Source organism: Anguilla rostrata, chromosome 9 (genome assembly GCF_018555375.3).
Source record: "Anguilla rostrata isolate EN2019 chromosome 9, ASM1855537v3, whole genome shotgun sequence".
Lineage (NCBI taxonomy): Eukaryota > Metazoa > Chordata > Actinopteri > Anguilliformes > Anguillidae > Anguilla > Anguilla rostrata.
The window spans coordinates 22,328,805-22,356,760 of record NC_057941.1 but is presented as its reverse complement, the minus strand read 5'-3'; the positions used below and the strand labels follow the sequence as shown (position 1 = coordinate 22,356,760).

Genomic DNA, 27,956 nt, shown 5'->3' with positions numbered 1-27,956 from the left:
CTCTACAGACATTATGTACTGTTTATTAATAGGAAAGTATTTCAGGCATTAAATGTGTTCTCGTGCGGATGTTTTATCCGTGTTGAAAAGCATTTAATTTTATTATCCACAAATGATTTTCTTGAGCCCCAGAAGTTGACTCACTGGGTTTTCTCGATTGCACACTCACTTGTTTCCTGTTTGTTTCTGGCTGGCGAAGTAGCCCCGTTTATACGCACAACATATCCCCACTGTTATACATAGGAGAACCACCACCACCACCAGCACTCCCAAGATGATCCCGGCAACGTTGATGTCATCTGGAGGGAAGAGATGGGAAAGGGCGGAATTTGGAGGTGAGTTGGGGATAGTGTCTCCAAATAGGCTGAACAAATGTTATTTTTTGTTTTGATAAACCGTTTTTAACCATCATATTATGTTGAAATTTTAAAATGAGGGTTGACATAAACTTTATATATTGTAGACATGAACACACGCATCAATCTATACTTCCTTATAATGTGTATATCGATATATGAACTTGGGAAGTATATATAAAGTATATAAAGTTGGGAAGTTATTTACAGAGGAGGAAAGTAAAGCTTGAGGTCACAGGGTTTAAAGGCGTTTGAGTTTTCATGAGAGACGCCACGTGAGGGCTGATGGGTGGGACCGGACGATCCCCCCCCCCCCGTGCTACGCGGCTCGACTTACCCAGACTCTCATCATCACGGGGGACAGAATGCATGGCCGGCCTCCGTTCCTCGCCTTGCGGTATCCTGCATTCCTCTTCCTGACCGCGCGTGAATGCCTTTACGTGGAACACGGCGGACAGAAAGTGCCAGTCAGTGCACGCGCTCCGACTACGCCGGCGGATTCTGGGATTCTGCTCCAGCCCGGCCGCGCCTGCTTCCATTCGTTCAACGGCGGTGGGTGATATAGGGAGCGCTCGACGTGCAAATAAGACGCTCGGAACACGCCCGGAACGTTCTATGTGGGGAGCCTGACAGCGTAGTGTTACCCCCCGTCCTCTTTGGGACGGGCTGGAGGGTAGCGGCGGTAACTGCAGCCTTAAGAGGCGGGCGCAAGGGCCGTGTCACCGCCGAGGGTGACAGGCGGGGCGGTGTGAGGGCTCTGGAATGTGAAAACGAGGACAGCAGATTCCCCATGTGGCCCGAGCCCTAACACATCAACTGTCTTCCCAAAATATCCAAATATCCCCATTCCTCTGCCCTCCCTTCCCCTTCCACTCCCCTCCTCTCCAATCTCAGGGCCACGCCAACACCCCCCACCCCACCCCACCCCGCCCCGCCCCGCCCCGCCTCGCCTCGCCCGCATCCACGTGCTCTCTCCTCACCAGCGTTCCACTGTTGATGTTGAGAGTGTACGTGGAGTTGAAGAACTTGGGGCTGCTCTTCGGGTCCTCGGGGATCTCCTCTTTGTTGCGGAACCACTGGTACTTGGACCGGGGGAAGCCCTCGTCCTCCACACAGCGCAGCTCGGCCGCCTTCCCCACGGGCACCGACTTGGGCACGCTGCACCTGGGCACCACGGGCTTCACTGCGGGGGCGGGACAAAAGCACGGCTCGGATCGACTCGCCGGTTCGCAACCCTTTCGGTCTTTAAAGGGCACCCTCCAGGAAGCCAGACTGGTAAACACGAGCGTGGTTAGGGCGGCTAGGGAATGCGCTCTCGCTGTTACCCACACCTATCCCTGCCAGCCCGACGTGCTCGCGCTTTCCAACTTTAGCCCCCCGATTAAACTCGGATGCTGTTTCAGAGATTTTCCCCATATAGCCCAGAACAGGCCTCTGGCTGAGGTCCTTCTGAACGCGCCATAGGCATGAGCCAGGAATTGCCGTGACATGCAACACAGTTTCAGCTTACGGCTTCCCAGATGGGGATGGTTAGCACAAGTGTGTAAGGACAGAAATCAAAAACAAGCCTGAGTAAACTAGGCTGGGGTTACCCAGTTTGTCTGTACCGGCTGTGTGGCTCCTCGCTAATTTCAAGTGTGAACCCTTTCTCCTAGCATGCTAACTTTCAGAATCGAGGCCAAATTGAAATCTATTATGACACTTTGAGTAATTTACCACAAAAGCACATTTATATTTGTGCCTGGCATGAGAACAGGCATCTATGACACTGGCTTTTCCCTTCAACGGAATTTCATGCAACTGCCTGCAGTTCCAGGGCTGGGCACTGTGAGGCGCAGCTTTTCCAGTCCAGCAGAATGCTTGTTGCATGGAAGCTCGTGGTTTATATCCCACAGTACAGATCACATCGCATAGTCCTCAACAAGATGGCATAAACAAGAACGCGATATGATCAGTGAAGTGAAAGACGGTGAATTAGCTTGACTTGATTATCTGATCTGTAATGTAGATGTGTAATGATATCGGGAGTGTGAGCGTACCTCGTACAACAAGGTCTATTAAAATCTCGTCGAAGGACTTTGGGTCGTACGGAGCGGTGACCTCACAGCGGTACTGAGCAGTGTCAGATCTGGTCGTATTGAATATCACTAAAGTCGCCGGCTCCCTGATTTTTGCTCTATTTTCCAAGTCCCCTGTTGGAGAAAAACACATTTCAAAACATTTAACAGGCAAAACACAAACCAATTATTATCTTGTAGTTAGCGGTTTTGAAAAACAAAAAGATTTATGACCTAATTAACACAAAAAAATGTATGTTTACATCTTGTTTCTTCTTATGAAATTGATTGATCATTTTGTTATGAGCAAAATACAGAGTTGTTTTTCAAACGTAGAGCTGAAGTTAGAATAACAGATTTTGAAACCTGGGCTCACCTGAAATCTTTTTCTCAAAGTAAACATAACTGAGTTCGCCATTCTTTATTTTCTTCCACTCGATTCTGGGGTTGCTCGTGGTGATGGACTCTATCAAACAGGATAACTCAATGGCTGAAAAGGTAAAAGGAATGAGAGATTTGGTAAGCACTGCAGAGGATCATGGGTAGGTTTCATTTCAAGCTAACTCTACACATGGCATGTATTCCTCACGTAAACCCCATATGGAATGGCACCTGAGTGCTTTACTGAGGCACATTATCTTTATTGGCCCTTACATTCAAACTCGTTGGCCCACGGCGACTTGTTTGCACTTTTGAGTATCACTGCCAAGGTGGTGATGTAGCCTGCACGAGGAAGATAAAGAAACAACATTAGTTACAGTGAACTACAAACCACAGCACCGTTTAGTAATGAGGGCTGATGTTCCTTAAGATGGGTTAGTCACATGACGTCTGCACCACAGTGTTAATGCGCGTCACGACAGCAGCCCCGTTGTTTCGGAAACCGAAAGAAGAAGAAAAAGCACAGCGCGATCGTGCTGGAATCCCCCACCCGGGACACATTCTTCTGCTCTTTCTGTACTGCTGGCAGGATCTCCTGCCATCCATTTTTAGCCTGTTTCTGAATACCAATGTGCGGTTGCGTAAGCGGCCCGGTCTTCCCGAGCGGCGAATAACTGCCGAAGGGCACGTCGGCCCCTTTTTCTGGGAAGCGGAGGCGGGAGGCCCGCGTGGCGGTGAGTGGGCGCGAGGCAGGGCAGGGTGCCGCCGCCTTTGGCACCCGCGGGCGGCTGAGCGAGTCCGGTCTCTCCGCACGCTCGCGAGGCCCTGGCCTCCCTGCCACCCGGCTGCACAGACAGGGCAGCGGGTTAAATTTAACAGAGCGTGATTGTGCAATAAGAGTCCTCAGTCCCATCAGCCAGCCGGGCCCCAGCCACGCCCCGTGCGCTTCCCAGAAGTCAGAGACTCAGGAGGTCGGACATCATGCAGGCTGATCAGGGGCCCGCCCAGACACACATGCCAAAATCATGTGACTGTATCAGTAATCTCCTGGTATAACATCTCCCTCAACTGTCAAAACCCTTTTTCATCAGACCCATTAAAAATTCACACATTCATTCTTTTTTAAAAGAAAAGGTATTAGTGTCCCAGGGGCCATTGTGGTTTAACACCATAGCCAATGAAAGACTTCAAAGTTGCACAAGGAGACTATCTAGAGCGCATAATCTGTCTGTCCAGCAAATTGTATTTTGGCGGGTGTATTTTTTCCTCGTTCTGTTCCTAATACCCAGACCAGGGTTAGACAGGAAGAAGTCTGAGCTGTGGCTAATGTGGTCTGGTCTCTTCAACCGCATAAGCCCCGCCCTTCCTCTCAGCAGGCCAGACGGGTCAGTCCTGCTCCCTGTCTGTCCGCGGCGGGGACGGTAGTGGAAGTTCAGCGGGGTGGCTCCGAGGCGCAGTGGAAGTAAACAGTGTAATCCGCTTAATCTGAGGAGCCCGTATCACTGCGGGCCTCTCGGCTAGCGCGCTCCGTGTTTTCACAGCGCGGTCTTAACTCCGCCGTCATTTCGGTTTTAACACCTGCCGGGCCTCCAGCCCCCCTCGCCGCCTCCTCCCCGTACTGAGGCCGGGCCCTTAAATTAGCCGCCCCCCCGAAAGAAAATTCATCTGGGCACGTGCCTCGCTACTGGAATTGACTATTTCCAGCTGCTTCGCCGAAAACATTACCGTGACCTTGACTGGTAGCTGTTCACTTCTTTGTATCTTTAAGAGAAATGCTTCCATAACCAAAAAATTGATCAAAGATAAAAATAAAATGCACAAAATCACTGTCCACCTAATGCTGATGTTCTGATAAGAACTAGTCACTAAGACCAGCAAAAAGCCCCCAGTCTGAACGAATAAAGCTGTCTCCGTACAAACTGAAAAACCTGTGTGCATCTGTCGGGACTGCGTAGTTTTATATTGTGAATCGTTGCCAGGTTGGAGACCAGATTAAAGGGTCAGTGAACATTTTTAATAATGTAAAGAACATTTAAAAACCTTTAAGGTATTTAACGTAGATTTAGATTTAGCTTACATATTGTAATCTCCATTGCTCTCCTTGTAAATTAAAAAGAGATTGCAGGGCATGTTTTCAACTCTGACGTTCATAATTTTGATGTCTTTCAGACTATTTATTTATCTTTGACATTAACCGACTCGAGCTGGAAGGCTTAAATGATGGCAGCCGTGATCTGTAGTTTCACAAACACCTGCCATTCTCATCAGGAAACTCCTTATCAGACACCTTCCCAAATCAAAGGAACATGCTTAAATATATAAAAATATGCTTACACTTACAGCTCAGTAGGCTAAATATTAACAGAAAACAAATGCTTTAAATCCACTCTGATTCACACTGTCGTTGACAGTATTATTAGGATTAAAATCCATCAATGTCTGACTTGAGGTGTAATTCACACTGATTTGCAAGATATTCTAAAAGAAACTGTTGTGGAAGATTATTTTATTTTTAAACATCAAGTTCCATGCTTCCATCTGCCTGTAGTACCCAGTTTTAAAATGAACATTAACCATTAATTTGTCTGCAATTCAATTTACAATGGAGGGAAAAAATGACACAATTCATCACTTTTAAACATGTTTGAATTTATTTTATTTATCAGACTGAAGATTTATTGAATTATGATAAATTGTATGCTGTAATTTTATCTACTTATCCTGTTGCGTTTTATTTTAATGGCTCATGTTATATTAAATAGCAAATGTGTCTTCATACTTAATATTTTATATCTATATTTTTTTGGTTAATTTATGTTGTGATTCATATTTAATATTGTTGCTGGATTGCAACATCATTAAATATAAAAAATCTATTTACTTACGTATAGACAACATTGAACATTAAGAATAATGTATAAACTGTGGTTAAATACTAAAATATTAAATATACTAAAAGGGCATTTTCTTTCTTCCTTTTGTGTTTGTAGTTTGTTCTACATGCTCAACAGACCAAGCCTTGCTTTCTACAGTGAAAGATGTCAGTGACACCTCAGATCTGGCTCTGTTGCATGCTCCTTTGAAACTTGTGAAGGCCCGAAATCTGAAATCCTTGTACCTTTAAGTTGAATGCATTCGCAGGCAGTTCACAAAGTGCTGTCTGTGGAAAAGCCGCGCGTCTCTCTGAGGAATGCCGGTTTTCTGCCCTCAGCTGCTATAACGGCGCTTGACATTCAAAGCTATGCTAGCACCTCGAGCTGTCTCGCTAAACCCCGCAAAATATTTTCAGGTTTGCTACACACTCGGCGCGAAGCTGTTGAGAAACCCCCAAGGGAAGGTGTTGAGCTGGAAATAAAAGCAAGAGTGTAACGGTAAAAGAAATACGGTTTGACAGGGGTTTTTTTTTTTTTTTTCTTCCCAAATTTAGCAACCACTTAATGCTTCTGACAGGGCCTCGTAACAGCGGCCGTGTGACAGAACATCTTGTCCAAATGTCAAGCGCATCCACTTGATTAAAAAAGTCAGCTAAGAAGAATAATCTTTTACCGAGCGTATCAATCCAAGATCTGGGTTCGCTGTTGCCAAGCAACCAGACAACAGAAGGTGACGGCATGCTGGAAGCAACAAACACAGTGGACAGCCTGTTCCGATTAACAAGATGAAATCATAAATCATATTTTATGACTCCATTCCTCTGACAAGTTTCTAACTAGCATTATAAATATTATGCAAAGTGTCTCGCTGAAGCATATTTTGTCTGATCCACAATTAATTATAATCACATTCTATTGAGACCGACTGTTTCTGGCAGCCATTTGAAGAATCATTGTTTTTCTGAGCAATGGTCTTTCTTCATGCCCTCTGACAAGCACTCACTTTTCTATATTTCTCCACATGTAAGTCATAAATTGAACCAAACATTTTTAAATGGTTCTCTTTTTAAAAAAACATTTTAAATAGAATCTCTCCTGGATGATTTTATACCTAAATACAATATTTTGTTAGGCGGAATGTGTTCAAATAAATTGAACCAAGTATATTTGTGTCTGGAAAAATTATTACATGGCTTTAATAAATGTGCAGTCCATGAACATTTTATGAGAGGCAAAAATCACTCATTGAAATTAAGTGCTTTGTTACAAGCGCAGTATCCAAAACGCATTTAAATAGAAACAATTCCATTCTGCAGTTATTCATCTACATCAGGGTTATTCGTGTACATATACACATGGGCGATATACGCACATGCATGTACACATACTCTCTGAGCACAGAGAAAATTCATACCAAGCAAGTCCTACTCCGGTCTCTTAAGTTACCAGCCAAAGGTCTCGCATCTTACCCCAAGTTCAGTTTTTCACACATTCCCTAAATGCTTAGCCAATCGCAAAATATGCAGCCTAATAATAGCCAAGTGTCACATATATTGTCGAAATGTATTTTGGTTGAAGGAGTGGGGCTACTCAGTGGCCAGGCAAACCTCTGCCCTACATTCCCCCCCTCCGACTCGGACAGCGCTACCGTAGGACTGGTGCTTGAGCGGGTTTGACCCTGCGCTAAAAGGCTGTGAAGACCATTCCGGAAACAGCACTACTCCAGGGCAGCTCGAGGAAAACAAAAACCATTAAAAAAAACCCAGCTAGGTCAAAAAATACCTCAGAACCTATCAGTGTTAAACCCGCACACCTCAGAAAGACAGGGAGATTACGGGGGGGTGCTTTTTCTCTGTAGCCAGGCCCTGTTCAGAAGGCAGCCATTCATTTAAAAGTTAGGAGTGTTTTATTTAAAATAAAAAAAAAATGAAAAATTGTTGTGCATGTACATAGTTTTGTCATAGCACGTTGCACAACTTACATGTTGCCGTGCAGCTTGCCTTCACTTTCTACAGTTACTGTGGAAGTGCTGTAGTCCTTTTTTTAATGCCTCAAATGTCTAAACCTCACTGTGTTTAAATTTATACTGATCTTCTATTCCTTAGAGATTAAGTGGTAACAATAAAAATGTATTGCTACCACTGTTATTAACTTAATGCATCTGATTCCCTTAAAGGGTGACGGTCAATATTGTCCTATTATCCTATACCCGGTTAAGTCTCTTCCTAGGGCAGTATCCCAACCCTATTTAAAATGTCACAAATAATGCACTGCATGCAGATATGTTTTTCCTAACAAAAGCTGACTAATGATATTTGAAACATTTTGTTATTGATTGGTAAGTTTCTATAGTAACGTGGAAATCCCGTTACTAGAAAACACAAAAGGTAAGCAATAAAAAGCTCTGAGCCACATTTTCCAACGATGGAGAAAACCTGGCAATGCATGTATAGCTCATATGAGTCCATATAAATCAGACGGTTTCGAAGGAGCGGCATGATAAAAAGAAAACAATAGAAATTTCATGTGCACAATAAAACATGCCCATGCCAATGCAGGGTCTTTTATGTCTTTATAGCAAGCAAAATCCATCCAAGCTTGTTTTGAACTAATAGTTTACCAACTGTGTCCTTCCAGTGGTTTTCAAAGTTAATAGCTTTCAGGTTCTCTGTTATAGAAACACAGATTACATTATTTGATATTAACTAAATCTAATGTTTTCATTTTTGAGAATTCGTAAAGGGTTGCATTTTTTTGCGAGCAGTTGTCATCTAAAGGCTGGACAGGATGTTTGGCTACTCTGCATCTTATGTTTAATCTTTTACGGTGCTCAGGTAGAAAAAAGGATGTTCTTATGAGATCACGTCAATTTATTACTTATCAACTTATACAATTATTTATAGGTAAAAATGTTTTAAAATGTTTAAAAAAAATGAGGCTAGAGTAATGCACAAAACAACTCCAATGAGTGTTTCAAATTTAAAATTGCGTGATTTCACTTTCAAAGTTATAGCATTTCAGAGTTCCATAATAATCGCTATTCGTGTCTGAGATTACACTGAGGCAGGGGACCAAGGGATGGGTCTTTTGTGGACACATACACATAGCATAGTTCCATTGATACATCTTTGACAGTTTGATTGCTACCAAATATAAAATCGGCAGGTGTTAGCAACTCTAACATCAGTAGAGTTCTCCTTTCAACTTTTAGTTATACAGAGTTACTCTTATCTTGAAACATCCATGCATAGCACTAACATAATCTATTGGTGGAAACTAGCGGTACTAGCCAGCCTGTGTGATTGACTAACTAACCAACAATGATCTGTTACTATCCATAATAGAACTATCCATAGCTCAATATTGCTTTTTTCACTGTTAGCAATGGACTCAGAAGATAAAACAGTTGAGGTTGATAGAGACTTGACTTTGCTGCCTGCTCTCACAACACCTGCAGTCTCTGGCTAGTCTAGGGAGAGCACTAGTGTTGCCTTATAAAAGAGACCATTATGAAATATAGATGTAAATTTGCATTACATAAATTCTGCTTAAAGCTATGCCCACTTCTGATTTTCTATCCAAATACAGGTACAAATAATTTTGTTGTCTGAACAAATACAGATGTGTCATCTCTGCACGTCTCTTACTCATGGCAATGCCTCATCTGGGATTTGAATAAAATAATAATTATTATTATGGTCATGAAAACACTGTGTCTGAAAAGTCTTTCTTTTAATAGGTGACAGCCTGTTGAAAGCCACAGGAACCTGGCATGGTTGGCAGTCATAGACCAAAGCTGGGGAAAATTTCTACATCACCGTTGTAGAATGAATCAAAATAATCGCAGCCTCCTCGGTGTTTGGCGGCGCGACAGCTGCGATTTTTAGAGAATCTGTCAGCAGGGACGAGTTTAGTAAAGTAGCAGGAAGAGAGGAGGGCGCTGAGCACAGCAGGATTCCGCCGTCTCGCTTCCCCTCCGCGTCGCTGGCGACCGCCACGTCCTGCCGTCCCGCGGGGAGCCGGGCGGAGCGCGGCGTGCCCGGCGGCGCGGGTTTCCCCTCCCGTCCAGGCCATTCGTCCGGACGGACAGGCCAGGCGGTCTGCCTGCTTTCCGCTGTCTTTACAGGCCTGGCTGCCCCCCGACGCGGGGTGTGAAGGGTTCAGGGCTGTCTGTGGGGTTGCCCGATCCCTGGAGCCGTGCAGGTGTTCGCCGACCTACATCTCTCCTCTCTTCCTGCCCCGAGCAGCAGCTGTGCGCAAAATCTGCCGATCTGGATGAAGTTCCCGTCTCCCGCTCTCGCTGCTAATCTCACTGTATTGCCAAGATAAAACCCATGTGTGTTACATTCCCAAATAATGCAGATAAAATGCCTGCACAAAGGCCTTTACCATGGACTGCGGGCAAACACCTTTTTCCCATAAAATGGCCTTCTGTGGGATGGGCAAATAGGCCAGAATCATGAGAAATAAGGGATCCCAAATCCTTTGAGACAAGACTTTATTGCAGTTGAAAGCTATTGAAAGTCCACTGGTTCAGCAAGGCCTTTGAATACGTTCCACACCCTTCTCTTGTGTCAACACATGACCTGCAATCAACAGAATGGGCTGGTGGGAAGGGGGAGCAGTGGACAGGAATAGAATCTGATTGATCACAACTGGCCAGGGTACATTCACAGTATCCACTACAGTGAACACACCAAGCGGATAATATTCCTTGTTATTTTTAAACCGCTGCATTGATTCGGTTCCTCTGGAAGAGAAAGGACCATGCACTTGCTGATGAACTGGTGACCATAGAGAAATCCATTATTCCCTGTCAGCAGCTTGGATGGGATTGGATCGGATCGGATCACATTGGATTGGATGTGTCCTACAGGTCCCTCTGTGAGCCATCTGCACGCCACAGTTGACCAAAGGGCCCCCATTTGCCAGGGCTGGCTCTCTCCCAAACTCAAGCCCTCTTAGACTGCCTTAAGAGATTCCGCTTCCTTATTCCTGTGAACCATTCACTTTGGCAAAGGGACATATTCCCCATAAGTACTGGGGTAGGCACTCCTTGATGCTTCCCATGTGGATTGGCTAAAGGTGTTGTTATTGTACTTGGCTGAGGGAAACGGTAGGAACGTGTTATCTGGGAATAAATCGAGGCATCAGATATCACCCTCATCTGTGTTCACACAAGCACTGCCTGCCACCCAATAATGCCTTCCGTGCCACTAATAGCCTGTACTGGATGTTAAATTGCTTACTGTAAGAAATGTATCTGTGCTGCATGTTGCCGGCTAAAATTGAGCAATTCAGTAATATTTGCTGTTTTAGTGGCAGGAAATCAATGGGGGTCATTAAAAAGGGAGTGGAGGGAAGTAGAAGCATTAATCAAATTCATAGTGACCACAAAAATAGTGTGTAATGCCAAACTTAAAATCTGTTTATTCATTTAACGGTTTATAATACGGTTCTGCATCCGGAACTGAAACAAAGGTTGACAGTGTCTTTATACTTTGCATAGTCCAATTCTTTCTTCTGACAAAAAAGGCTTTGTTATAGACTCTCTAACCAGGCCTGAATAATCATGCATCCCACCCGAAAAAGGAAGCAATGAGAACACCACACACAATATGGCCCTTTCAAATCAGATAAAATTTACCAAACTCTTCACCAAGCTCTCAGTACCACTGAAAAAACAACAACCACCACACTGTGCGCCGGAAACAAATCCCACCCACAATCCTCACAGCGGTGCGAAGACACCGCCGGGGAAGCTCCGGCCCCTCGTTCGCCCGCGGACATTGGGCCTCACCTGTTTCGGGCCTCTCTGAACGGGGTTCACACGCCTTCGGTAAAAATAACGGCGGCGGCGGCGGCAGCAGCCTGTCAGGAGACCTGCCGGGCCTGAGGAACCGCAGGTTCAGTTATCGCAGCTGCCGACGGCAGCGAGAGTTGTTGACTTCCAGTTCTCTGGTCCCCTCCCGCCCATACAGCTGATCGAACTACTCAACTCTTTCACCCTACAATCTCGTGCTATTTTTACATCCAGCTCTATTCCCTTGGGGGGAGTAGTGGAGGGAGACAGGATTCACCAAGCTTCTTTGCAAAAGATTATGGTCACAGAAATGCTGGAAGCCCATCTGAACCCTTTTACAATGTGGCCCTCATGTCCTTCCCATAGCCTTCTTTACACTCTACATGCAGGCTTTGCCTCTGTCCTTCCTTACTGGCCACTAAGGGTGTTTTCAGGCAGCTTTAGGAAGACTGCCGCTCCAGGGAAACTGAGAAGCTTTCATGTCTGGGAGCTTCTCAGCTCTCATGATCCCACTACTCACGCGACCAGAGGTCAGAAGAACGTGGCCTCTGAGGTTATGGAAAACATGTTTTCTGGCTCCTGTTCTCCCATCTCTCCTGAAGTTTAGGGTCTGACTTGGAACCTTTTAGAAAAAATATATTTTTTCACTTTCCACATCTTCAGTGTTTCACGTGTGTTAAAAGTTTAGTCCTTTTTAGTTTGGCAACACAAAAATACATCTTTATACTGACAGGACTGAGGAATATATAAGTGCTTTTGTATTCAGTCCTCTGACTCGTCTAAATATAGTCAACCCGTTGAGATAACTCAAGGCTCTAAATGAAAATAACTTGGATATTCCTGTAGCAGCAGAGTAAACGTCACCAGACTTAATCTTAAAGTTAAGTGCAGAAGATGGGGATATCACCATCTAACGTGCAGTGACTTCAACCAGACTTAAAATGGCCTGCTCCTTAACAGATGCACACAAAGCTGATTGCACAATTAATAGAACCGCTCCATCGGTTGCGTGATGTATAAAATTCAATTATAACGGAATCCGGAGGGACGCGATTTAATTTGCTCTGCACTTATTCTAGGGCTCACCCAGCATGGTTCTATCATCCCCAAGAGGTATGTTTAATTCATTTATGCTGAATAAGTGACTGCATACGGGCCTGACTGAGCAACACCGCGGATCCCCGGCAGCTCGAACACGGGGAGCGAGCGCTTCCTGGTTTCCATGCAGGTCGAAGCCTGAGCCCCTCCTGACCAATGGGAGCGAGAGAGGGGGCTGTGTCACGGAGCGCCTGGGAAAATGTCACTCTGCGTCAGCGTCAGCGTGTGCGCTGGGCCCGCTCTGTCTGCCAGTCCGCCAGCGGGCTTCCAACTCATGAGACTCGACTCGCCAGAGCCCACCGCAGGACCGCGGGACCCCCGCATGCTACGGACGACACGCCGCACAGATTTTGGCAACGGTACATCAGCTCACAGTCAATCCATGTTCAGCGTGTCCGGGTTTTCAGTTCAGAAAGATTTGGGAAAAAAAAGAGCATTAAAACAAAATGAGTGGGATTTGATGGGGGGAAAAGGTCAGGGGGCCTGGGGGAGGACAGGGAGAACAGAACATCAGGGCACAAGTTAGCACATCGGAGGGAACTGTTGGTTCATTGACATCTGGTTTTCCCTCGATGAAAACAGCGTTCTATCTGGTGTGCCGTTGCTGGGCTTGTGAAGCCCTGGCCTCCGTGTCTGTCAATCGAGACCTTTGTTAGGTGACACAGTTTCCAGAGTGTGGGAGTGAATGAATGCTAAATTGAAAGAACAATAGCGGAGGGCTATTGTGTTTTTTCAAATAAAAGCATTCCAGATTCATGCCGCGTGGAACGGCAGACCCCACCCTCGCATCCTATTTGGTCAAATGATCGAGAGGTTCACGGGCTACGAGGGTGGAACTCTGTTCCCTCTCTTTAACAGAGAAACTGCAACATTAAGAGTTCTGTTTTGTTGTGGGTTCACTTATCAGTGCATCGGTACACCCACAGTTTTAGCTCAATGACTATTTTTGTTTTGCACTTTAAAATATGAGATAAACAATATTGAATACAGTAACAAGTAAAAATCACTTGCAATAATAAAAAGAATGTGCAAACTGAATGTGCACAATCGAGATAATATTCAGTTATGTATATATAAAGTCAGAAGCAAATAAAGCTTCTTTCTGGGCAGGTTCATTCAATTTGGTTGACATTTTTGTTCAACATTGGTAATATACCCTTGGGACTGCATTCAGAATACCACCAGCTTCTAATATCAAAGGTTCTGGTGGATTGCCTGCATTCCTGGATGAAGTTGCCATCATCTAATAGCTCATACGGTCCAAAGCTTACACTGTATGATACTGTCTCAGTAGACTAAATGAGATTGAACCAATAAACAGCGAGCACCATCTGTAGGTAAATATGGTTCATACTGTAGCGTACAATGCGTATTGTAACTTTTTTAAAGTTGTGATGAGCTCAAGCAGCTCTAATAAGGCAATCTTTAAGAAGGTTACAGTAATCGTTAGACCCAACCAGACCTTTGTGTTGATATAGAAACTTGGGCTTGTGTCAGTGGAATGGAGTGGGAGACAAATGGAGACAGCGGATCCATCGCTGGGTTATCCTTCAGGATGGTGAGAACAGGTTAGTGTTGAGGAGCACCAGTTATTTATAGGCCCCTTCAGCGCTGGCCCTCGACCACAGACCACGCTAATTGGCTCCCTTTCCACGTAGGAGTCGCGGGTCCCGCACCTCCTGTCATTTGTGGTCACAGGAGGGTCGTGAACCCGTCTGCGTTAACAAGATCTGTTTCTACCTCATTTTTCAACTCACTTACCTCAGGAAGTCAGAGGGTCTCTTCTTAAAGAAAATAAACTACAAGGGGACGGCAGGCACCGTTTTCACCATGATCTTTAGCGCATATCAGTCCATTTTCATCCATTTTACTTTTGGCCCCTGAAATAACTAAGTACGTTTCCCGTGTTGAGCGTAAGAAGATGCGAGGCCTAACTTGACTTGCTGCAGTGTTTTTAGCTGCAAGAGAAGCCCTATATTCTTGGCTGAAGCCGGCGCTAGGAAAATCTGTAAATCGTGTTGTACTTGGTGCCAGAATTAGCTGCTCTAGGCTAGCGGCACAGATGGCTTCAGCTCTGCTCACTGCAAATGCCTCACATTCTAGTCCAGGCAGACTGAGATCTTCTTTAATCCTAATTAGGAGTGCAATTTTGATGAGCGCCTTTTCCAAGTGTGTGAAAAAATGGCTTCCTCCCTTTGAGGAAAAAAGCCTTTTGTGGCTTTAATCGGATTCTCAGCAAAATATTATGGGATGGCCATTCTATTTTTGATTACATCTTTCTGTCAGAGGTTACAAAGTATTCATGGTTTAGAGTTAATTTGATGGAGGGGATGTTAGCCATGTATAAACCTGAGATCAGTGCTCATGGCAACAAGGTGATACAATAATATCACACATTATATGGGTCAAATCCATGTGTGGGTTTGCGAGTGAGAGCTAAAGTCTGGAGAACGTGAGCTTGTAATCCCCCGCTCACCCCCAACGTGGTCCTAGGACATGTAGAGCGGCCGATGTTAACTCTTTCATAAATCCGTTTTCCTATGCAATTCCAATCCAGGAATTTCTTCATGTGCGTACATTCAAGCGCTGTGGCCCCGCCCCTGCCAACTCGGGGATAGCGTCCGTTTCTCCCGCAGCCTTTTCAGTGGTCTGGGGTGGCGGCACAAAGCTTGCCATCTTTTTGAGTCCGTAGTGCTGATATGTTGTCCTCTGATAAGCATCCCGTTGAAAGCACTGATGGTGTGGCAGACACCGGTGAGGTAACTCTCAACTGACAGCTGAATAATGCAGCCTTGCACAGCCAGAGGGGACTGTTAGTTTAGCCAGGGGCAGAGCAGTAATCCGTCTCACTTCCTGCTCCAAATGATACTCTACAATGGAAAGAGCTGAGTGGAAGAGGTCACTGCCATATCTCATAGCCATCAACACTTTTGGGTGTGTTTTTTTTTGTGAGGAGTGCTGCTTTTTTGACTTCCGCCATTCACACTCAAGGTTTTTTTCGCTACCTGGGCTGCACGGTGGTGCAGTGGTTAGCATGCTGCCTCATAAAATGGCAGTTCTGGGATTAAGTCCTGGCCGGCCAGATTCTCTCCATGTGGAGGTAGCATGTTCTCCCCGTGCGCATGCAAGTTTCCTCCCGGTACTCTGGTTTCGCCTCACAGTCCAAAGACATGTAGGCTCCAGGGCTGGCTTGCAAAAGAGATGCCAATCTCAATGTGACCCCTGGTTAATTAAAGGTTAAATAAATATTTACATAAATAAAAACTGGGACAGTCACAACAAGACAGTCGCAGACGTCTTCGATTGCTGCCAATTATACAAACAATCTGTGTTTACCTCCTCGCATCAGACGAGGGGGAGTGAGGCTGCTCGAGTACAGCCATCGCTAAACGACAACTGAGCGGCCCGAGCCTTGGTTGTGACGAGGTTTAAAAATGTGATTAATGGGCTCACGTGCCCACAATAAGTCCCTTTATTTCCTGTAGCATACGCTGCCTGGAACCCATCAGAAAATCAGAAGTAGGAAGCTCATGAAGCAGTCCATAATTCACCTCGCAGCCGTCTGTGTTCACATGGAGATCGTATCAGTGCAGGGGAATAGCAGGCCTGGCGGAGACTATGCCACTTCCATTGTCCTGTGTATGACAAACCCCCCCCGCCCCCTTTCGCAATAAAAGATTCCATTAATTGCCCATTCTTTGCACTAGTGGACAAAACTCATGTTGTAAGTAGAAAATTGTAATGCAGGGGACTTGTCTGTGGAACAAGTCTGTTCAATGAGTCTCCCCTCTTAGGTCAGTAGCCAAGCTCACTGGAGGTTTTGGCAGTTTGGCTGCCAATCATTTAATCTCAAGAGTGAATTCACTGGCCTGGGACTTTTGTATTTGAAATTCTCATTCACTCTGATCACTTGATTCCGCAGATTCTCTACTGGATGCATGAATATTTTAAATCCATATTTTCAATTCTTTAAAATGAAAGCAATTCAGCATTTTTGACTGGAAACTGTATTCAATGTTTCACACTGTAGAATATGCATTACGTAATTGCATTGTAATTGTTTTGATTATGCGGAAGTCAGCCATAAATGCTTTTCATACATGACTGCTTCATACAGTACAGTAACCTCCACAGCAATAACAGCATCCTAGGCAACCTCATACATGCTGTTGAGATGTACATGCATTCACAAAAACGGTCTTAAAACATCTTAAAATTAACTAATTTCATGAAAAACGGCCACGGTCCTGAGTCATTCCTCCAGAGGGTGGGGGCCACAGGCTGCTGCATGCTTCAGACTGTCCTCACATAGTGGGGCGGGGGTGGGGTACAGGAGTGGGGGCAGTCATCCGCTCACCGGGGCGTATCCTTCAACAAACGGCTCGCTCTGACAGAAGGACATCCAAGAGTTCCAGATGAGCGGCAGGCTTGAAATGCATGGTTATTTTTGTCCTCCCTGCACCCCGTCCCCCCCCACCCCCCACCGCGACTCCGTACGCGAGCAGCAGTGCGGGGTGCCCCACCGGGCACCGCGATGACGCCACAGGGGCTTCTGAAAGCGAGAGTCCCTCGGATGGTCAGTGGGTCACAGGTGATGCGGAGTTTTGTCGGGCCACCGGAGGGGAAAGGGTAGCTTTCCAAGCTTGCCGCTGTCACTCGGAAGCCGTTCTCGCCTGGAGAAAGCGGCACCTTCGGGGGAAGATCGGGTTACCGCGGCACTCGCGGCCTCGCCTCTTCATCTGCCTTCTGCCCTGCTGCTGTACAAGCTCTGCCCTTCTGTTTCATAAGCTGTTTCATTTCACTGACATAATGTGGTGTCATTTATCAAAAAACAGAATGCCTGAAAATAGTAATACAGTAAAATCTTCATTGGTGATTCAACTCTAACAGTTTTGGCTATATGAGTCCAACAGGGATCAAATGTTCTCAGAGTAAACCGTACTCTGTCCGAGTGGGTTTAACATTGGCTCTGCAGTAAATTCCAACTCATGCATTTTTAAAGATCTCCTTGTTACAAAGTTGGCAGTGGCTTTGCTAAAGGAGTCCTGGCTAGACCAACATTAAGAGAGGAGAGCTTTTAATCTGAATAGCCTCCTGAGAGGAAAGCATTCCACATACACAATATAGAGTGTTAAATGAATGAAGAGACTATTTCAGAAGGACAATAATAAGATACTGTCTGACAGGCATAGCTAACTAAATGACAAGGAAAATGCTTTTCATGTACCAGTGAAGATGGCAGGTTCCTCCCCTCAATAAGACTGGCCAGGAAAAAGTGACCCCCTCAACATCCCTCCCAAACAACAAATGGGCACGCAGGCATACTCCAGACTCAAATAGTTTGCATTGGTCGTCTGAGCACCCCCCTGAGGGGAATGTTGCCGGGTAACAGGTGGGGTGGGGGTGGTGGGGGGGGGGGGCACTGAGCCCAGTGCTGGGACTGACCTCCCCGGGAGAGCATTCTGCGGTCACCTGCTCCAGAAGGAACTCCGTGGTGTGGGAAACACCGGCTTCCTTCTGACAACACTTCCGAAAAAGCGCTGAGCGCTCCATTCCAACCGTGCCGTGGGCTTTTTTTCGCCAGCACGGGCCGTCTCGTCACCCACCGAGTGTGGGCCCCGTTCCACGGGAGAACAATGGCAAATTACCGGAAGTCCTCTGCGTGACAGGAATAGGAGGCAGCTGTTAACCTTATTACTGTTCCGGCTGTCTACCTTTTTTTTTGTCCCCGATGTATTCCAGAAGGAAAAACATTTCCAAGATTTGCCCCAAATCCACTTTGACAATCATTGTTCCCTTATGAGGTGGCCTGTGTTTTAATTAAGATCTGAGCTTTAAGAGAGTCTTATCTTCTGTAGTTGAAGAAATTAAAAAAAAAAATTCTCATTTCACTCTGAATATTTCTACAGGCAAGAAATTAATTATTCATTTTAATAACAATAGGGTGCTTCACACTGAATTTATTTTTCAATTCCACTGAGACTGCAAGCCAAGGACATTTCAAAATTGTTTCTCTCTGTCCTTCAAGACAGTTGAAGAGATTTGCATTACAGATCAGTCGCATTTCATTTAACAGACATTAAATTACTGCATACTAAGTTGCAATCACAATAAAAAAGCACACGTCTGGAGTTTAAACCATAAGACAAATTCAGATCTCCAGAAACCAGTTTTGCTTCTTAATTCCTGTTCTTAATTCACAGCCCAGTCGTTCGCCCATATCTGCTTCTTCTGAGATAGTAATTTAAGAGTTCTTTATCTGCAGAGACACACGAAAATCTCATGATACTCAACCACAAATGGTGGTTAAAATGGTGCTGCTTCGATACATCTACTGTGATAAAGCTAAAATGAGAGTAGCCTCACATGGCAAATCAGAACCCAGCCACTGCCCCACTTACGGAATGCCCAGATTCTGATGGAACCCACGCAGCTGCGCAGAGCAATTAGCCCCACCCCTGATGAGCGGCACAGTCAGTAACGGCTCTGGCTCCAGCTCATTGGCTAATTGCTCGTCTGATTTTCTGAAAATGGTCCAATTTGACGCTGGAGAGATGCCAATTCAAGGCGGCTTCGCTGGTTTTAACCTAAATACGCTACCTTCGCCAAACACATCTGGGCCCGTGGACATGCAGATGCAAACGGGGCAAAGGCCCAGCATTGCCCCTCCAACCCCACCCCTGCCCCCAGAGCCCCGGGATCTTGCCCACAGACATATGGAGGCTGATGCGGAGTGTGGAATGAGGCCGATGTGAAACAGAACTGCATGGTTGGGCACTTCTGCATGAACAACTCTTCAGGCACGCAGGTTCACCGCCAAGCGCCCGGATGCTTTCCCGCCACTCGCCTTTTTCCAGGTACTGCAGATTCACTGGGAAGGAGCCATGGATGTGCGGAGAGCCTTTAAGATTAGCTTTCCTGCCAAAACTGGAAAGAGGCAGAAAAAAAGGAGCCTACATTGAAGGCACCCTCAAAAAGCTCTGGCCTCAAGCGAACTTTTCTCTTTGTTCCTGTTATGAACCCTCCAGGCTACACAATCCCAGTTCCTCTGGGAAGCAACCGCCCTAAACTTAGGTGGTCTCAACTAAAAAGCCTTTCTTCTTGAGTTCTTCAAGTTGGATTGATTTATTTTCCCAATAAATTATTTGTTGCCTGCCTTATGTCTCTGGTGTTTTCGGTTTTTAATATTTCATTCTCTACACATCTGTGCTCTCTTTGTCTTAAAATCCTCAACAGCTACAAGTCACATTTTCACGGTGTGGTAGAGAAGTGGACACGTCCATGCCAAACAGGAGACTCTTGTTTCTAAAAAGGTTCTCTAAGTCCGGACTTCCCTGAGCGTGGAAAATTCTCCATTTGTAAGGCGGGTGCAGATTTGCTTCAACACTACGATTGTAGAGGCCTGATTTCACAGGGTTGTCAGCGCGTGATCCGGATGACTCAATCCCATTTTACTCTTTTTTTTTTTTCTATCAGCACAAATAGCGTTATCTCAGAAAGCTTTGTTTCTATTCCTCAGCTTTCTTTCTGGCTCAAACTAAAAACTAAGACCTGAACAATGGCATAAAGCTGAAGCAGGTTTCCATTTTATTCAAAACTGTACAATGTTTTGAGCAGAAACGCATCTGAATCCAACATACATGATGGTTCTCCAGTAACACGGCTGCATTCCAACTCGGAACAATCTGCTGTCAATATCATGTTTGGCATTAGTGGGCGGGTCAGAGTTCTAAATTAATCTATGCCTTAATCCATGAGGATCCACATAACCTCAAGGCGATAATGTTGCACTGGAACGCCCCACAAGGCTCATGTTTTCATTGCAAATTAAATTCCGTTTTTGATATGCCATTTGACGCATACAGCCAAAATGATTTATTTTAGCAGTACAAATCCTCACAGGCCATTTGAAAAAACACAGTTATAAAAGCAAAGCATCCCTAAGGTTACTTTGCATAGACGTCATGCACAGTCTATGTGTTTGATAAAGAGGTCAAACATAAAATCCAAGTGGTGGGAAAAGAGGATATGGCTCTGTTGCTTGTACACAACTGGGAAAGATTAATTTGTAATTAATAGGCTACATTCTAAATGTTTAATAGAAAGGAGCAAAATATTGGAAAAAGCAGTGAAACTGCAGAAGCATTGGATCTGGAACTGTCCCACACTGGAAATTTGAAAAGGAGCAGAAACCCATTTTCTGACACAACCTACGGTAATCCTGACTTCAGAAACATTGTTCCTTCAGTCAGGATTACATAGGTTTTAAAGTCAGCATTAATCCATCTTCATCTTAATCTCTGTTGTTGCCATGTTATGCGTGCTCCGTGAAGGGATCATTCTCAGGACCACAAATTTACCTTTGCATTTTGCTTCTCCTTGCTCAAGCGCTCGCGCTGCCAATTACATTCATGATGTCCATGAGCAGTAGCAAAGGAAAGCATTTCTGCTACCCCAGAACACACCCCATTACGTCAGAAAATCATATCCGCAATGCTACGACATCCACACAGCTGCTCTACAATGAACATGTCGGGAGTTGGCAACAAAGAGGTTGAGCACATTTGTCATTGGGGAAGCCCTATCTACGGCCAAGTTTGATAAAAGCCAGCAAAAAGTTCAAAAGGCCTGGAACATCAAAATCCCACTTCTGCAAATACCATGAGAAATATTATTTCTGCCTATAATGGTAATTGATCTGATAGTGATCATAGACCTTCCAAGCTCCTACTGGAATTACTGTCCCAAATGAGACATCTCGTAGGCCTTAGCGGCTCCTTTTAAGGTAATTTTGTTAGCCCTGATAACAGCCATTGTGTGAACATATTTAACTCGGTTGGGAAAGATAGTACTGTCGTTCCACTGGAGGGGGGATAAGATTACATCCTCACCACCCCGTATTTTTACCTCATTTTAAATCAAACTGAGGGGCCTCTGGGAACATCAGAACTAGCAAGCTAAATAACTTTAACATATAGATGAGAGGAAAAATCCTGATGTGGGTAAAAGAAGATTCCCCTGTTTGTTTTCCATTTATTCTCGTGCTAACGTTACGTTCACTCCACAGCTGCCCAGCTGACGCTGCACTGTTTACGAAACTGTATTCCCGAAACAACGCACTTCCTCACTTTGGCCTTTTCAGGAAAGAAAAATCTGGCCTTGTCATCTGTTCATGCAGCGTCCCGACAGTACCCCCGCACAAGGCTGTGCTACTAAAATTACCCTCATCCCTCCACGAGCCAAGCGAGCTAACCCTGTGCCTTTCTCCCGCTTTAGAACACGGAGGAATCTTCTTACAAAACCCCTAGTCACCGTCGCATGCCGCGGAAGAATCCGGAATCTACGGAAACGCTATTAAACGGTTTGCGCGCTACTTTTGTTTTGCTGGAGGAAATGGAAGGGGAAACGGCGTCGCTCTTCTCTATTAGCCACACGCTACCGGCAGCACCCCGACGAAAAAATGCCAAGCATGCTCTTACCCGGGCACGCACTCCGGCCAGAGGCAGCTGCGCAGCCCGCACACCCCGAGAGTCACATGCGTGCATGACACACGATTATAAAAACAACTTTCACATTTTATTTATCCAAGCCCAAGCGCACTGTGCCTGTCCAAGGTAGGGAGGCACCACAGGTGTCTCCAGATTCTCAATAAAAAATACAAATATTTATATTCGGTCTCGGCTCCGTGAGCGAGCCTCTCCGACAGACATTTAATTTTCTTACGTAATGCTTTTAATGGCAGAGCAGTGCAGGCCTGTACCCGTGGTAGACGTTTGACCTTTTCTGCATTCTCCTCGCTAGGCTCTCCTCATTTCTAAATTTGCTCGAGAAGGCGGCTAAAGCTCTCCGCGTCAACAGGTTAGTCAGCGACTAAATTACTCCATCTTCATCTTTTGTCTTTCGTTTCGAAAGAGGGGGGAGGTCCTCGCCATGTTGGCATGTAAACCTGCTTATTCAAGCAAGCATTTAATTTATTGAGCTGGAAAAATATCGAGCCTTGTTTAAAATTCAGCTCAATTTCCAGCGAAGCAATGTCCTCCTGAGACCCAGCATAAAAATGTTTATTTAGATTTCTAAAATTATAATACTAAGTGTCTTGAAAAATTGGATTACATAAAGTGAAAATATTTTGAAAAATTACTTATTTTAACGGAATGAGTCTTTCAGTAGGTAGGTTTCAACATAGTTGAAAATATGGTTCTTGAGATTAAGACTAGAGACTCATGTCCCCTACAGGGGACAAAAATGTGACAAATTAACTGCTGGGTATTAGGAGGATATTACTTTTCCTACCATGTACCATGCAATCTCAGCCACCGGTATTTAGCACGGTCTGTTTTGCTCAAACCACGGACTGCCAGATGGTCTCACTGCTATCTGATTGGTCGGTGTAAAACCATTCAGCTAAATGCACATTGCACATCTGACACACATGGTGGGTTTCACACTGTCATGGGGCTCCAGGTTCAGCCCCAGAGCGGAGCTGCCTTCAGTGCGCAATCTGCCTCCTGGCACCTGCAGGTGGGCCAAAGTGTGTACTGAAGCCAGCCCAGGAAGTTCTCACTCATGGGTAGGCAGCCCTGGTTTCTGTAGTTTTAATAACGTTTTGGTTTCGGTTCCATCCAAGTTTAATCACAAGAGTTTGATGGTTTATTAAGCTTCTAAGCCTGATTGTTCATAGTCAGAATTGTGAACTACTGTGTAATTCCAGCATATGGTCACTTGCATTCATTAAGCCAAATAATTAACACAATTATGCAGGTAAATGCTTGGATGGAGCAAGAACAGTTCTGGCAGTCCAGGACCTAGGTTGCTTACCCCTTGTGTAGCTGTTCTATGCTCAGTCTTGGAATCTTTGCAATAATGGCTTTGTGAGGTGGAGGCTGGATGAGTACATTTATAACAAAGCCCAGTGATAACTAAAGTAAGAAGCAGAAACTGTGACCTCCAGTACGAGTGTGGAGTAGAGGTTAGGGAACTATACTTACAGTAACCAGGTGGTTGCCAGCTTCAATCTGGTGTTTTACACAGCTGTTGAACCCTTTGACCAAGGCATACAACTTGAACAGCTATACAGGTCTGTCAATTTTTTTTTTTAAATACAAACCAATAACCTTTAATAAAAATAATCAAATCTATTGTTATATAAAAAACAAAAACAAAAAAAATTGTTACAGCAGGGATACATTACATCAGCAGCAAACTCAAGTCTTCTCACAGAAAAGATGCTTCCTGCACTGTGTAATAATGTACTTAATCGTTGCTCACTCATCTTTCCACAAACCAAAGTGTTTTTAAAAAAAGAATAAAGGTATAAACATCAGAGATTAAGAGTGTGAAGGGAGGATCTGCACAAAGTTATCTTTCCTTTAGATGAGTAATGATACAGAGGTTTCCTGCACTGGTAATAAAAACAGAGGTGTTCCAGTCCTTACTTAGTCACACCACTGGTGTCAAATGGAGGAATGATGAAATCCAGAGTGGTGCAACCCTCCCCCAGCCCACCTGCTTACTCTTCACTTCTCTGTTCCCCACTTTAAATAAAACTCCAGTTTAATCCAACTACAGATTCCAACAACACATGTATCATCCCTTCATAAATAGACATGAAATAAATGTCAAGGAGAAAAATATATGAAATACATAGTAATGTATGTACAAAACAGTCCTTCATGAAAAAATCCCCTGGTTTGTTTGCATTAATGTATACAGGCAAGTAGCCTGGGCACATACCTATGCTCAAGTGAACACATACACATATGGAGGGACAGTTCATCACAACTGTTTGTCAAATGACTATAATATAAAAAGGTGTAATGGAAGGGACTAAAGGCAGGAAGCAAAAATTAAGCAGTAGACTGTCAGCTGTAATTGTTCATGAGTATTTCCAGGATGAACTCCAGAAGCTCCAGAAACTGCCTAAATAATCCTTTTAGGGAGGCAAGACATGATGGACGCATGGTGTGCATCAAGCTTAACTGGCCCTCTACTTTTTTAACAGCTGGCCAGGATGAGGAGGTGGAGAATTCCACCAGTAAGGATTATGAAAAATGGATTTAAGATATAAGTCCTTCATCGCCACAGCAAGCAAGATGAGAACTGGAGCAAAAATGGATGAAGGGCACACTCCCAACAGCCAGCATTTTTCTGTGCCCTTGTCAACTTGCCAACTTTGGGTTTGGCACACCACATCCAGCATGGTAATAAGTTGCATTTAATTCCAATTCATTGCCTGTGAATGTGAGCTGGCTTGTTTACTTACTGGCACTTTATTTAAAGCTAAGTGCTAATTTAAAACAAATGGGACTTGGGCACGACGGCCAATCGGATAATAGTTGTGCATTTCTGTCATATGAAAGAGCAAATGCCACAGTGACTGGGCTCTAAAAATAATGCTCTTTTAGTCTAAGAAATTATCTTGCTCTGCCATGAAGCATGAAACAGGAATTTTGCAGGCTCTCCCCTTTTCGGGTTTCACTAATGTTCACTCAATATAGCCACATGGCAGGCACACACAGAGCTCCCGTATGACTAGGCTAATTCTAATTATTGTATTTTGATACTCTGGATCAATGGCCGTCCCTCACTGAACTATCCGCGTTCTCTCTAAATTTCAGCTGCCATATCAGGCAGAAACTATCGGAGGTAATATAGATCCATCTCCGCCTTCCAACCCGGTCAAATGACAGAGGAAATGGATAACGGACAGGAAGCAACCACAGCGTGTTCCTCAACTGATCCTCAACTGACGGTAAAACTGCATTTTTACAAACTGCCATCCTGACACTGAGTAAACATCGTGTTACGATTTCCAAGCAAAACAAATTTTCATTTGCATAGGACCAGGAAATAGCAGTTTGTTCTACTTATCCTAACCGTTACTTGTTATCTATTAGACCTAGGCTACCTTCTTTTACCAGCATACTTATGGACTTATGGCAACAATAAAAAAGACTAAAATAAAACTCCTCGGATCAGGCTCCAATTAAATTCCTATGATCCACAAGACTACATTTTCCTCTGGTGAATCAGTCACAGCTGAAAGTCTTTGGCCAGTATTTTCGGAACAGTGGTCACACACTATTTTAATATGCCCATCTTGCACATGGAAGTCTATTTGACATTCAGGGAATGCACATGTTTTCCATTCCACAAATGCCACCACTTCAGTCTTTAGGCCTTTCCCGCTGCATCTGCTACTGTTTGCCACGAATAAAAAAAAATTCACGAAAGCAGGAAAGCTTTGAATGAATCCCAGTCTTTCAAGTTACTGAGGAGGAATTTATCAAGATTCCATCTCATGAAAGCTCATTAAAACTCTCTTCGTAAGTCCTACAGCTAATGTGTTTGTGACCTTTATCTTGAGAAGATAAATTCTCTGCAAATTTAAATATGTTTAGGACATGTTGAGAAAAAAAAATAATTCAGCTCCCACTGAAACAACATTAGATCATTACAGTTTTAAGCACTTTTGAGCTTTCATAAAACATGAGAAATGTCTTCAAATTGTTTTTTTAAATCTTAACTTTGCAAAAAAGAAAGAATAAATATACATTTTTAAATAAACAGAACCGTTCCATCTCCAGACAGGAGGCACCATATTTTGTTGAAAGGTTCTCATATTTAAAGGAATGCATGGGGCCAAATGTCACCTTAGCTCTTGACATACAGATCCAGGGCACGCCCTCAGATTGCACCCGCCTCCTCTATGGTCACTTCCACGCATCTCTGCTCAACTGTTTCTGACCACTGCCCTACAAGAGCCTCTGTGGCTCAGTGTTACCCAAAGCCTCCGACTGTTTCATCATGCATACATTCCAAATCTGTGCGCAAGTGGATTACTGAAATCTAAGTCTCGATGCAGAGTCATCTTTATCCACAAAAACACTGAGATCATTTCGATTTGCCAGCTTTGCACCCCACCCCCTCCCTCCACCACCACCACCACCACCTCCCTTTCCTACTGCATGTCAACAACAGGTTTTCCCCAGGGAAGAAATCTGCCATACCTTCTACAAAACCCATAAACGTCTCCACCTCAAAACCCAAGCATACAGTAGGCAGCTGACAACTTCATCTAAAATTCCTCGGCGGTTTAAACACACAAAATATTTTTCGTGCACGGAATCTTTTCCCGTGCTGAGCTGCGTGAATAACAGGGGAGCCGAGCCGCCCTCCCTCCGTGTTCCGTGTGCGGTTTTCTTGAAGTTTTTTTTATTGAGCCCGCCGTAAAAGTGCCACCCGGATCCTACGGGCCCGCGGCGGGCCTTTCACCCTGACCCCTCCGTTTGCTCGCGAGCCCTGGAAGGGGCGGAAGGCGTCTCAATGGCACGCACGTCCCACAGGCATGCCACCGCTGCTTCCCAAAGGCCGACCGGAGACGCTGCCAAGACAGGGCTCGTTACACCGCGAATGACTGGCAAAGAGAAAACCACTTGATGAAGTGTGTCTCAACCACAGATTAAACAAATGAACCATTCAGAAATGTGTCACAGTCTTTCCTGACTGTCTGATTTCAAAGCCCGAGGTATACATCTGCAGGTAACCATGTTGGTGCCATCTGTGATTCCCATATGTGACGGTAATGATGCCACTGGCCTCAGCGTAAGGCTTTCCCGAGGCCTCCGCTTCTGTTTGCTCCAACATTTGGGCAGCACTGCATGAGCAAATATTTACCATTGTACAGCAGCTGGCCCACAGCTACACAAAACCCTCCTCTTTCTTTCGTATGACTCCAGTGTTTGTAAATATAACAAACCCTGATGTGATGCTAAAAGCTGAGCACACAACATGTTATCCAATGGAAGCACTCCTGGTTAACCAACAGCGTTTCTACCTATAAAACATTCAGTAGAAAAAATGACAGAAAAATCTGCCAGCCATGCAGTGTTCTTTTATTACCAGCTGTTCTCATTTGCAAATCATACTGCTGTTATTTTTGAGTGGCAGCTTTACACCCTTAGCAACCAAATTTGGATACAGCTGAGGAAAACAGAGCTGAAAACTTGGACTTCGACAGCAAAAAACTGAACTGAAGTTTCAGGGACACATTTGTCCAGATGCTTCTTCTGAGACTATAAATTTGTATGTTTCTACAAACTTGGAAATTTTCCATATTTTGAATCATACAGAACCAAAATATTTCTGGCACAACATCACTTTGGCTTTGGCAGAAATATTCTTTAGTTGGTAAATAAGCATTTCCCTCCCATTGGATAAAGGAATTGAAGTTTAAAAAAAAAGGTTGTTTACTGCTATTTGGTTTCTTCATCTCTCTCCCTCTCCCTCTCCCTCTCTCTCTCTCTCTATATATATATATATATATATATATATATAGGCCTATGTATATCAATTTGTGTTATATGAAGTAGACTAAGGAAAGTGTCTA

General features: G+C 44.6%; 1 protein-coding gene and 1 long non-coding RNA gene across 3 annotated transcripts in view; one reads left to right on the top strand and one right to left on the bottom strand.

The window, feature by feature from the left end:
• The window catches only part of jam3b (junctional adhesion molecule 3b), a 34,271-nt gene that overhangs the window by 3,706 nt on the left and 2,609 nt on the right, over positions 1–27,956 (bottom strand). The window contains exons 2-7 of the mRNA XM_064351065.1: positions 3,068–3,136; positions 2,790–2,903; positions 2,396–2,548; positions 1,330–1,539; positions 690–782; positions 170–299 (exon numbers count right to left, since the gene is read on the bottom strand). Of these exons, the coding sequence (XP_064207135.1) occupies positions 170–299; positions 690–782; positions 1,330–1,539; positions 2,396–2,548; positions 2,790–2,903; positions 3,068–3,136 (769 nt within the window). The remainder of the gene's footprint in view (positions 1–169; positions 300–689; positions 783–1,329; positions 1,540–2,395; positions 2,549–2,789; positions 2,904–3,067; positions 3,137–27,956) is intronic.
• On the top strand, positions 183–26,489 carry LOC135263271 (uncharacterized). 2 transcript variants are annotated; one of them, XR_010332422.1, is made up of 3 exons: positions 183–335; positions 24,570–24,768; positions 25,186–26,489. It is a non-coding gene; the product is annotated as an uncharacterized LOC135263271 (long non-coding RNA). The 2 variants fall into 2 exon arrangements; XR_010332423.1 differs by lacking the exon at positions 183–335 and adding an exon at positions 22,177–22,426.